Genomic DNA, 13,083 nt, shown 5'->3' with positions numbered 1-13,083 from the left:
GGGACTTGCCCTTGACCCTCTAAAACAGCTAACACTAGAAGAACAAACTTGCTTTTGTTGACTGTTGACTCAGCAGCCTCCTGTTCCTTTTGATCTTTCTGATTCCACATGCAGGGTTGCATGATGTGTTAATAAACCCTGTGTCTAATGGCTTAATGCTGCCACTGTTGATTTTCTTTTCTACCTTTCCCACAACCATAGTAGATTCCCTTCTGGGCTAAGAAGCCATAAACTTGGAGACAGTTTGGGGCTGTTAGTCCGTCTTTCTGTCTATCTGTCCATCCGTCTATCCATCTGTCCGTCCGTCCATCCATCCATCCATCCATCCATCCATCCATCCATCCATCCATCCAACCATCGACGCATGCATCCATCCATCCAATATTTACTGAGAGCCTACTATGCTCCAGTCACTGGGGAACATAATGAAGATCCACAGTGAGCAAGACAGAGCTTACATTCTAATGAGACACACAGTCTACATAATAATTCCAGAGCGATAAGTGCTATGAAGAAAAACAAGGACATGTCACAGAGGGTAATGAGGGTGGAAATGACTTTAGATAGGATGGTCAGGAAAGGACTCCTTGGGGAGGTGACATTTCAGCTGAGACCTAATTAGAGGTGGCTGCATGCCCATCTGAGCGCAGAGCATTTCAAGCCCAGGGAGTAGCATGTTCAGAGGCTCCACTCAAGGCCCCCCGCCACCCCGCCCCTTGGGAATACATATTTGTCACCACTGTCTTGTTTCCATTGGCATTACGAGAATTTTGTTGAGGAGGGGTAAGAAACAGCAACAAATGAAGGTTATGGCTATACTTTTTTTTTCCACAAGAGGCAACCCTTATGAGTGGGGAGTGAGGTCCAACGGGAACAGGTGACTTTCACGTGATCCTGCAGAGTGACAAAGGTGGTATAAAATCACTGCCTTCCTTTTCATCCAACAATAAATGTCTCTTTGTAAATAACTTGCACTTTAGAGCATCTATCTTGAGTGAATTCCCCAAATACCACCTATTTTATGCCTCGGTTCTAAGATTCTATCCATTCATGGGTTGAAAGTGAAAAGGCTGCGTGATTTATTCTCAGAGATTATGTGGGAAGCCAGAAACCTGGCAGGCACACATGCCTTTTCATGACCACACACCCAGTTAGTCACAGCATGACAGTCACATCCTGTTAGTCTAGAACAAACATTAAAACACCCAAGGTAAAACGCGACCCTTACAATTAGCCCAGGGAATAAAACAGGCACCAATGGACCTACTCTGTCACCACGAGGAGCTCACACCTATTTAGAGAGCACTTGTGTTCTCTGCTTGCCTGGTACCCATAACCACCTTCTTTAGCAAAGAGCACTATGATGTTCTAGGGGCCCCTACCCTTCGTCTAGGAATTGGCATGTGACCCAGGCTGCACAATCACAGCATTGTATCCCCATGGCCACATTGATTGGTCAGAAGGTAGGCACATGAGTTATTCAATGAGACTGAGTCCCAGGCTTTTGCTAGAGCAACCAGGAAAGAGGCATTCTCTTGGAATTGAGGTTTCTAAGAAGGTAGGATATGAGCCTAGAGGTGCTGGCAGCCAGTATGCCACTATGAGGTAAGAGCCTGCCTGAAAAGGAGCCAGCAAAGACTGAAGAGAGAACAAGATAAATATGGACGATGTCGTATGATGCCTTGGATCTGAAGCCATGCCTGAAGCCTTGACCTTTCAATTATATTCGATAATAAATTCTCTTTTTATTTAATCATTTTCTGCCAGATTTCCATCATTTGTACCCAAAGGAATCCTGACTAATATAAGAGCTTAAACTTAATAATAATAAACCGTGCCCTATAGTTATCTGCAATTAGAGACTTCCTTTAGGAAAGGAGCACAACCCTGTGAAACAGAATTGTTCTGAGTGATTCACACTTTAAAGCAGACCCCAAAGAATTTTCTTCCTTGACCTAATTACAAATTGTTTTTTTTTTTTTTAAAGGAGACTTCACTACCGTCCTGAGATTGCCAATTAGCCCATTTAGAAAAGATTTACTAATAAGGGTGGTGGGGGAGTAAATACTAGGATTAGTAATTGACATTTAAGTAGGTTATTTTGGAAGTATTTAGAATACAGAGTAAGACTGTGTATGCCCTTTCAAGAACCATGAATGTGGGTGAAAGCTTATACACTGGAGTGCAATTCAGTCTCTTTTTCTATCAAAAACAATGTTCCACTATAACACACTGCTTGAAGGCTGCTGTTTACATGGATCTCAGTTGACCAGACCATCAGTGTGTGCACAGTATGCAAGCAGCTACTTAGAAATAGATTAGGCTCTCAGGAAGAGGAATTACTTATTTTAATCAAATAGAGAGTCATGAGGTATATTAATTTCTTGTTGGTATTTTGCTATGTTCTTTAAAAGTTAATACATTTTGAAACTTACAAACTTGAGAAGTAAGTTTTTTACTTCTGAAAATACTGCTGGGTGGATAACGATAGATTTCATTTGGATTTTTAGAGGCTTTTTAATCCCACTATAGTTCAAGTAAGTTCCCAGACTGTGTTCTATGGAAGCCCAGAGCTCCATAAAGATGGACTGGAGCCACTGAGAAGGAGGAGGGGGAGGCCTGCCTCCATCAGAGCAACTCCGTTTTTATAAGTTATTGCCTTAGGTCAGGTTCTCCCAGAAGCAGTCTCTGTGATGATTTAAGTGCAAGTGCTTTACTTGGGAGAGGGCTGCGGGAAGCACAAACTAGGAAGTGGGAAGATGATGGCGGGAAGGGAAGGAGGCTAATAAAAGGCGCGCTATAGAGCAGATTAGTGTTTGGGGCAACTGGGGCTCCAACTCACTGGAGAAGTGTGGGAGAAAGTCATTTTAAAGTGTAGATTTTATTTTAATCAGGCATGGCAAGATCAACAGATCAGATGAACTGCCATTGAAAAGATAGCTTGTTATATTCACAGATGCCAGGAGGTGGGGGGCCCCATGGGGAAACAGCAGGGTCAGTCACAAGGCAGACAGAGGAGAGAAAAATGTGGGCAAGAGCCCTTATTGTGGTGTCCACGGGAAGGAATGGACAAGGCAGGCTAAGTAGGCTTAGGAATGGACCGTCTGACTATTTCAGCAGACTCTGGGGCACAGGGGCTGTCCCTAGTTGTCTTGTACCTGGCTGGTACCTGGCTGCGATGATTAGGACAGGGTGATTAGGGGGCAGTTGGGCTATGGGCTCTGGCTTGTTGGTTTGCATATGAAAGGTGTATTTGCAGATGAGCCCTCTACTTTTTTTAGGAATTGGCTAGACAACCCTGGGAGGGGCGTTTTCTCCAGGGTCAGCAAGGCCCCAAATGTCAAATCATCGTGCAGAAATTAGAATGCCGTTATTACAACAGTGTAATACTGTTTACATTCTGGAATTCTCTCGCCAAGGGTATTTATCCATCAGTTCCTCTTTGTCACTGACTGAGGCTGCTACAGAGCAACCTAGCTACCCGAAACTTCTGGTCAGGGGATGCCATGAAAAAGCCCTCAAGTCGGAGCCGTAGATGCTCACAGTAAGTAGGATGCTGCCCGCCTGCAGGGTGCAGTGGGAGCCGAGGGGGCCCGTGGGAAGTGGGGCAGGGTGGGGACTCTGATAGTGTTGGCCTCAGTTATATTACATACTTTGTGTCTTGGGGTAAGAGTTCATAACATAAAAATGGGCTGTCTGCTGGTTTGAAAGAAAAAGCTGTGAAAACTCTTCTAAAAGATTTTGAGGTGAGTCAACATTGGAATCTAAACTTTGTCTTTGATTTGATTTATTTAGGTCTCAGGGTAAAATTCTAGTACTGATGCTGTCTCTGGAGTAGAGAATGATTCCATCACTTGTGTCTTGAAGTGGCTGGATTATAGAGAGCAGAACCTCTGGAGAGCTGAACTGCAAATACCAATTAACAGGTAGCTCTAACCTGCAATAACAGATTAACACACAGTAGGCAGCCTCTGGAATCAACAGCGGAGTGTAACAGAAAACACCACAGAGCTTACTGAGTTTTTGTCACTGTCTTTTTCTCTTAAGCTTTCCCTCCCAATCCCATCACTTGTCAGTCTCATTTCCATTCCCACCCGATTTGTGGTTGTCCCTATTTTTTCTTTAATGGGTCAAAAAACTTTTTATTTTTGGTGCTTTAGAGTTATTAAATCACTTCTTCAACAGACATTTACTAAGAATTCGCTACACACTCACAGATCAGCAGGCCACCAAAGGGCCTTAAGAATCTGGCCCGAACCTATGTTAGGCAGTGGACATGCATCTCTACAGAAAAGTTTTGTTCATTCTCCTTATAAAAAGCCTCAATTGAAATATTTATTTTTCAAATAGCTTCCAAGCTAAATTCCTCTGATTTGCACATGATCATTGATTCATTTTCTGAATTTTCCGTACTCCCCTAAAAAACCCCAGCTTCCTGCACCAGTCTATAAAAGGCTACTCAAGAAAAAAGTCTCCAAGTGCAAAGTGAAAGCTAAAGAAGCTCCAAGCAGCCCATAAAATCCATCTCTTCTTTTCTTTTTTCTACAGTTATTAACACAGTGACACATGCATTGTGATCTCTGTCACAATTTTATATCAATAGCTTGTTATGCCCACCGAGCCTAATTAGAAGCATAGTTAGTGAAGCACTGGTTTAGAATTCCTTCTTTTTTTATATCGCAAATAAATTATGTTTATTCTATTCATAAATTTAGCCCCACCTCCCACGGCTTGATTTTGTGGCTTCCATCCAAGCCTGTCACATAGTCATTTTTGCTTTTAATAAATACCCACTCAGGCCAGGAACTGCCCTGTCTCACCCAGTCCATGTAGGGTACATCTGCCAAGGCTATGTGGTAAATACTTACTGAAACTGAATAAAAAGGTGAGGCATGAAATTTACTTTTCTTGTGTAAGAGCCACTAAAATAATTGAAAAATATAATGTTCCTTGATCTGGAAGTTGCATAAACAGGTAGGTGATAATTACAAATTGACCCACCTCTGAAACAGCCAGCCATGGTTTGGAAATAGCATTAAGCTAAAGGACAAATATTGTTTGCCCAAGTATTTTTTTCAGTGGCTTCAATTATTCTCTTCCAGACTCATTTACGGAGCACCTGCTCACACAGACCAGCATGGTCCAGATCATCAGCCTGAAAACATGACAGTCCTAAGGTAACAGATTAAGGGGCCAGGACTATATTGCACCCTCCGCCCTCATCCCATCAATGATACAGTGACCTTCAGAGAAGCCTGTAGCAACTGCACCTGTTTTTAGATTCAGTGAATGGGGCACACAGTTCTGGGTCTGCATCCAACACGTGTTCGATTTCCTTTGGGGCTTTTTCATACATCTTTTTCCTTTCCGTCTGAGCCTTGTTTGCCTCCACTACAGGGAAATCGTAATATCCCTTCCTCTTGGCTTTGAGGCGCAGCTTATTCCGATAGTGCTCGATGTCTGACTTCTGCTTCAGGGCTTTGTTCACCTAGAGAAAGAGACAGTGTTAGGCCCACACCTGACCCAGCATGATCAACAGATGGGAGGCTTTTATCAGAGGGTCATAACTCCAGGAAACGTTGTTCTAGGCTTCATGTCTGGTCCTTTGAGCCAGCCAGAGTCACCTGCGAACCATTCCAAGATCAGCTTACACAACAATGGGCCACGAACACTGTGGAGTCTGACACTCACCTAAGCTGCTTGAGCCCTTCCATCAGGGCCTCTTTCTCCTTAGTCTACCTGAGTCTGCTCAGGCCTAGACCTGACTCCATGCTGTTAGCTTTATGGTGTGGGCCTTCATTCCACCCAAACCCTTTTGGTTCCCCTGTACGGGAGCCTCGGACTTGGCAGCGCAGCTAGATCTTGGAGCCCTGACTCTAGCTCCAGCTCTGAGGAACCCAAAGGCCTTCCCTGGCCATTTAGCTGGTGCCCAGATGGATAAGACAGCCAGTTTTTGAAGAGGTTCAGTTGGAATAAATGGGGTGGGGAGAGGGAGCAGGCATCTTGCTCTCGAGGTCTCTCCACTCTATCAATCTGCATTTGAGAGCTTGTATCTGTCAATCTATATCATTCTTGAGAGATAGGAAATTTTGAAGCCATATTTATATGGCCACTAATGCCAACTAATTCCTGCTATATAGGGCAAATCCAGTCTGGTCTTAAAGAAAAGAACATGGCAAAAATACCTTCTGACCAGCTAAAGATAAAAGCAGATGACTGGGCTAAATAAGTAACAAATGATGAGGATGTTATACCCACGAATGGAGCCAAAGGGTGAAATCTGCCTGACATTCATTGGATGATATGGAGAAACATTAGTGCTGTTTGTAATCAGACTATATTAATATAACTATGTATAGTGTTATGTTTTCTTTAAAATAATCTTTAAAAGAGTTTCCTATAATTTACAAAAGGAAAATTCACCCAGTGGTAAGATACATATCAACCTATAGTCTGAGGCCCAAGTTTCACTAGCACAAGGCTGTATCTTAGATTTTTTTAATTTTTAAAGCATTTGAAGAAATATAAACTGGGGGACATATTTTTTTCTAACTTTTGCAAAGATCTCTCAACCTGAGCCCTAATGGTATTTTTAGGCTGGCTGGATTTCACAAGTCTTAATTGTTCCCTCATTCTGCTTGCTATTGAGAAAACTAGTTAAGAGAAGAAGCTAGTGTGGCATCCTCTGAGCCAGGAATCCCAATCCTGGAACCTTTCCTAAAGCAACATTCCACGAGAGGTTCAAAGTCAGAGATGAAAGTTAATATCGCCCATAATCAGATATAACAGCATCAAGTATTTTTTGATACGATTCCCACAAAAGGGCACATCACTTCCATAGTAATGCCGAAAATACGTAACCTCAGTTCAGTCATAAGAAAACATCAAATGCTAATTGAGAAACATTCTACATGATAACTTGCCAGTACTCTTCAAAAGAGTAACAGCTGTGAAAGACAAAGGATGGTTACAAAGAACGATGGAGGAACTATCTCAGACTGGAGGGGACTAGGAAACAGCTAAATGCCATGCAGGATCCTGGACTGGATCTCAGAACAGGTAAAGGGCATTAGTGGGAAAACTGGTGAAACTCAAATGAAGTAGATTAGTCAATAGCATTGCACCAATGTTAATTTCCTGGGTTTGATCATTATTCTATGGTTCTAAAAGATAATAACATTGGGGTAGCTAGGTAAAGAGCGTATAGGACCTCTGTACTATTACTGCAACTTTCTTGTAAGTATAAAATTATTTCAAAATGGAAAAATTTTTAAAAGTCATGCATGATATTATTAATTGCAGTGTTATTTATAGTAACCGAAACCGAAACTAAAAACAAAAAATACCTGGAAGGTTTGAACAACGGGAGATGAGTTTTCCAATCGATGGTATACCTTCTCAACCAAGCCATTAACAATGACAATCAGAAAGACAACAGCAACACAGCAAACGCTTAAGATACAAGATATAAAGTTGTCTGTATATAATGAGATTCTAAAATATACACGAGTTTGATCAAAAGCTTGAAGAGAAGGTGCAAAAAGTGAAATCAGAGGATATGTTAGGGTAGTGAAATTACAGTGATTTTTCTCCCTTATTTTTTGAACTTTCTACGTTGTTATTATGTCTTCTTTAAAATAATCTTTACAATAATTTCCTGTAATATATAAAAGAAAAATTCAGGGCTGTGGGGCTGTGCTTTCTTCACTTAAGCCACCCAGAAGAAAGTTGTAAGACAGTCTGCCCCAAACTTCACGAGACGGCAAATTACAGAGAACAGTTCAGGGCTCTTTTGCAATCCTAATGCCAGCAAGGGCCATTCCTCTAACTACCAAAATGTAACAAGTATCCATTTCTGGACAGGGAAAATGCTCATCTGTTTTTCTTCTGTGACAGTGTGCTGGGCCTGGCAGGAAAAGAGAACAGTAAATTGAATTTAGTTGAGATTTAGAATTTGTCCTCATGACATTTATATCACTAAACTGGGATGAAAAGATCCAGGCATGGCGGCCATTGCCCGAGTCCATAACTGAGCAGAGGGTCCGGTTCAAGAGCAGTTCCCAGAGCATTAACCACAGCCTCAGAGGCTCTAATCACTGGGCTTGTGAGTCTGGTGGTGGAACTGTGCCTAAAGGAGAGATTCAGTGGGCGTGATTGAGAAGACATACAGGTTCCTAAATTGTAGAGCCGGGGGCAGAAAGTATACGACTGATGAATCCTTGCTCACTGGCTGACTAATTGATAATGAAGATGATAATGATAATAATAATGATGTGCTTATTCAATGCTAAACACTATTATAAGTGCTTTACATATATTAACTCGTTTGATCCTCATAACAGCTCCATTTTACAGATGGAGATACTGAGGCACAGAGAAATGAACTAACCTGCCTAAGGTCACAGATAGTAAGGAGAAGAGCTGGGATTCCAATCCTTGTAGCATGTCTTGAGAATCCATATTCTTTTAAGCACAATGCTATTTTTCATTGATGGACTATAGTAAGTCAAAGAAAGGGAAGGAATGCTGGACAGGGAGCCAGGTCTGTCACAATAAGCTGCAGTATGACTTTGTGCATGCCATTGACCCCTCTGGCTTCAGTTTCCTTAAGGAAGTATGTGTGTGTCTATATGTGTAACGTAAATGTTCACGTGCAGGTTTCATATGCACATTCTTAAAGGTTCATAAACACCTTTAGCCCACAGATCGTTCTGCTGGAGAAGATGGAGGAATGGTAGATAATATTCACCCAACTTGCTCCCTTGCTCTCCCCTAAACTATATCCATCCATCCATCCATCTATCCACCCACCCACCCTTCCATCCATCCATCCACCCACCCACCCACCCACCCATCTGTTTTTCTTTGTTGAAATCATCATTCTCTAGCATATGTTACAATTTTTTTTCAGACTCTTAGGAAAATTGATTACCATCATGATATATACAGATACCCTCCTGGAAGCAGGTAAACAGTTGTTTTGCACTTGCTCAAAGGAGTAAGTCATTTCGAAGCCTATACAGTGGGCCACATCCCTGTTCGAATGACAGTATCTTCTCCAGTTTCCTCTCAATGCAAGCCCCTTCCACCCCCACTACAACTGACATCCCATAATGAACAGTTTAGGAATGCATATGTAAGAGGTGAGAAAGAATTTCTGATATTTCTACAGTTTTTAAAAAGCCCCCGTGGGCTTTCGAATGAAGGTAAAAAATACTCCGAAAACATCACCCAACAAACTCGTTTTGGGTGACATGTCTTGACTCATTCTGCTGAGGCCTGCATATGCAGAGGTAAAAATGACCACCGGAGCCCTATGCCCACGGACATGAGCTGCCCTCAGCATTCCGGTTGTTACTGCTGGCTGCCCTGGCTCTCTCCAGCTCTGGGTCCTCAGGCGCTCACCTCACCGTTGAGGACTGCCAACTCCTGGCTCCTGTCTGAGGTGGGGTGCACCATGGGGAGGGCTGTGGGTTTTATAGCGATGAGCTGCACAGATCCTGAAGACGTGTCAAAGGGATCAGCAGCCGCCTTGCCGGAGTTGTCAAAAAGAACTGCTCCTTCCTCTTCATCACTTGCTGGCACTAAAGCACAAATAAACACATCGATTTTATGGTTGCTGGGGAGCTGCACAATCATGGGGGACTTTACATTTAACGCTCACAGCCTAAGGACATTACTCAAAATGACCTGGAGAATAACAGCGTCTGGTTTTGTGCCAACGGCTCACTGCTACTCGTGTATTTCTTTTAAATTCAAGATCTACACCATTCATCCCTCCACTGCATTATCAATGGGTAGAAAAGAATTTTAAAGGTTTAAATTTAAGCAGTAAAAGCTATTCTTTCAAAATTGTGACAAAAAGCTTTTATTTAAAAAAGTAAATTTTTTTCTCTGTTTTTGAAAAATGCAATTTGGCCAAACTTGGAGCTATTCGTAAACTGTGGCAATCAACAGAATAATAGCATTCAGTTCAGTTTCTGCCTCCAAAGTTGCCCATTTTTGCACGATGTTAAGATAATGAGTCTTCCCCGGTCACAGTAATTGCTACTGGCACTTTATTTTTCTCCTTTCTAAAGGCTGCTTCTCCAATAATTTGGGTTTTGGTTTCTTTCATTTGTCTAAAACAAAAGAAATAACTACCAGAGAAACTAATTTAAAGCTACAGACAACTCCTCTAATTAAATAGAGCAATTTTCACCTACAGTCTTTTAAATTAATTCTCGCCTCTGACAAGATAATTCTACTGCGATTGCTGAAAGACACCAGCCTGCCTTGTGCTTCCATAACTAAGCTGACGGAAGAAGTTCCAGGGCCAGTGGTATCTTGCTGATTACTTATTCTTAAAGCATATTCCCATTAAGAAACTATAAGAACAACAGTTTATTGAGCATGGCTTGGCAAGAGATAAATTAAGCCTGTTAAAACAACTAAACCAGCAGGCAATTTAGGAGCAAAGGAGGTGTTATTAAAATATGAATGTAAGAGAAGTATATTTATCTTTCCTCCTGTCTGCTCAAGAGAATGTAATATTATTTAAGTTATTGATAAACACCGTTTGTATCATTCTGTCACTTAGCATAATCACAGAAGATTTGTCAAATTAAGCCAAGTTAATTGTTATTTTACAAAGTGGTGAAAACACCTCAGAGTCCCGTAACGGGCTATAATTGGAATATCTTTTGCTTCTGTGGACTTCTTTGCAAATAGCAGGCCACCAAGTAGGCAGTGACAGAGGGAGGTCTCTATTCAGACATGTTACCAGATGCATATGTCTTTTTAGAGTGGAGTTTTGCTGGGCCACTCTTGCCTGGCCACCAAGATCTTCCACCGGACAATTGCTATGAAAGCCATCTGTGGCAGCCAGCCTCCAAGATGGTGCCTAGTAATTCTCAGCTCCTGATATTCTCAGCCACAATGAATAGGACTGACCTATGTAACCAAAAGGAAATTGATAAGATGATGATTGTTACTTCCAAGGCTAGGCCATTAAAAAACATTGTGGCTTCCACCTCTCTCTCTCTTGGCTCACTTACTCTGGGGAAAGCCAGCAGCCATGTTATGAGGATACCCAAGCAGCCCTTTGGGGAGGCCCATGGGGCAAGAAACGGACTCCTGCTAACTGCTCTGAGTGAGCCATCTTGTAAGTGGGTTCTGCAGGCCAAGCAAAGCCTTGAGATGACTGCGGCCCAGGCCGACATCTTGACTGCAACCTCATGAGATACTCTGCACCAGAACCACCCGGCGCGGTCACTTCTGAATTCCTGACCCACAAACATTACATGAGATAATAAATGTAGATCATCATTTTTGGTCGCTGGGTGTTGGGGTAAAACTAATACACCTCCTAAGCCACCCCACTCCTCTAAGCATCCACTCTTGTCCTCTTACCCCTGAAAGACAAACTCCACCAGCCCCCAGCATGGATTATCTTTCGAAAAGTAACCAGATCCCAGTGCTCCTCTGGTCAGAACCCTCTGATGGTTCCATGTCTCTCAGAATAAAACCCAGAGTCTTTAGTGTGGCTGACGAGGTGCTATACCATCTGGTCCTGGCCACCTTGCTGAGCTAATTCCCTGCTCTCCCCTTATTCACTCTGCTCCAGCTACAACAGCGTCCTGGAGCCCATGGAGATTGTCCCTACCTCTGGGATTTTGCATTAAGCTGTTCTCTCTGCTCTGAATGCTGTTTCTCTAGGTCTTTACATGCCTAGCTCCCTCCTATTTTTCAAGTTGTAACTTGAAAAAGACTTTCCTTATCCACCAATCTACAATAACCTGCCTCATCACCCCATTATATTTTCATCACGGCACTTACCACTGTTGATTTGTTGTACTGATTTCATCTGCCCCAACCCCTGCCACTCAAATATAAGCTCCAATCTTGCCCATCTTTTAAATGACGATGACTATTGCCTTTAGCAATGTCTCACATGCAGTTGGCTTTCAATAAAGATTTGTTGAATAAGTTAATGAATAAAGGAATGGCTAAAATTTCCTGGCTTGTAAAGGAGGTGTTAGTACCTGCGGAACAGGTAAATATGTGGAGATTAATGTCACACTATCACTAAACTGTTCAGGGAGTAAAGAGATGATATTTGCATTTTTACTGCTTCTAGGTTGTGACACCCTCATTTTCCGCCCAGCAGACAGGATAAGGGGAGAAGCATAACTCTAATGAGAGAGAGGGGGGGGGGGAGAAAACACCCTGGAAACTGTACAAGCTGTAGTTCTAGTCTATCTCATTCTCAAAAAAGTCATATTCAGATCTGCACAATAATTCCTCTAGGTTTAACAGAAAAATAATTAGTTATCCCCCCAAGACTGTATGGAAAAATACATTAAAAGGCACTACATTAAATATTAATACATTAAAATGTTGTGTGAGTACAGTAGGTTCCTGGGGATATTTAGTGCATAATTAGTCCCCAAAGAAAAAAGCATGAGAGAATGCTAAACAAAAGGACCACAGTTAAACAGAGGAAGTGTCCTAGATACCATCACATCATCACAGTAAATGCCACCGAACGACCATCCTGGATCTAGGTGTGTATTATCTGCACTGAACATCTGTATGTCAGGCTGGAAAAGGAGATTTCATTTCTTTGTGTTTGAATTGGCATTGGGGGAGCCCTCCCATTTAAGGCAAAAAATGCTCTGAAACGAAGCACGCTCTTTCTTTCTGGAATTTTCATTAAAGCTCAGAGACAAATAATTTATAACGAGCATCACTGCGCTCTGGTGTTGTTTATCAGATAATAAGCAAGTTTTTACCTTATTGGGAAGGCAAAGAAAGAATTAAAACTGAAACTTTTTGAGGTAACATCTCTCGCGAATCCTCCTCCTGATAAGAACATAGTAACTCGTCCTCTCTATTCTCTGATTCTTGTCCTCCTCCAACCCCAAGTGCCCCATAACTATTAGAAGACAAGGTCTGATTAGATTCTGAGCTTTGGCAGTGAGATTTTAGTGTCTTAAAGGTAGGTGCACACTTAAGGGTTTACAGAAATTTTTGCTCTTTAATGACCAAAGATGCAAATACATATAGTATGTTCTCGCGTGGAACTTATTTTTAACTCTCTTC

At 42.1% G+C, this 13,083-nt stretch overlaps 1 protein-coding gene across 3 annotated transcripts in view; it reads right to left on the bottom strand.

The window, feature by feature from the left end:
* The window catches only part of KIAA1549L (KIAA1549 like), a 231,813-nt gene that overhangs the window by 35,427 nt on the left and 183,303 nt on the right, over positions 1-13,083 (bottom strand). For all 3 annotated transcript variants that reach the window (XM_015586326.2, XM_025044169.1, XM_006908018.3), the window contains exons 14-15: positions 9,406-9,584; positions 5,271-5,488 (exon numbers count right to left, since the gene is read on the bottom strand). In XM_015586326.2, coding sequence (XP_015441812.1) covers positions 5,271-5,488; positions 9,406-9,584 — 397 coding nt within the window. The remainder of the gene's footprint in view (positions 1-5,270; positions 5,489-9,405; positions 9,585-13,083) is intronic.

Source organism: Pteropus alecto, unplaced genomic scaffold (assembly GCF_000325575.1).
Source record: "Pteropus alecto unplaced genomic scaffold, ASM32557v1 scaffold71, whole genome shotgun sequence".
In the NCBI taxonomy this organism is placed as follows: Eukaryota; Metazoa; Chordata; class Mammalia; order Chiroptera; family Pteropodidae; genus Pteropus; species Pteropus alecto.
The sequence above is the reverse complement of the archived record's forward strand: the minus strand, read 5'-3'. Positions and strand labels throughout refer to the sequence as shown.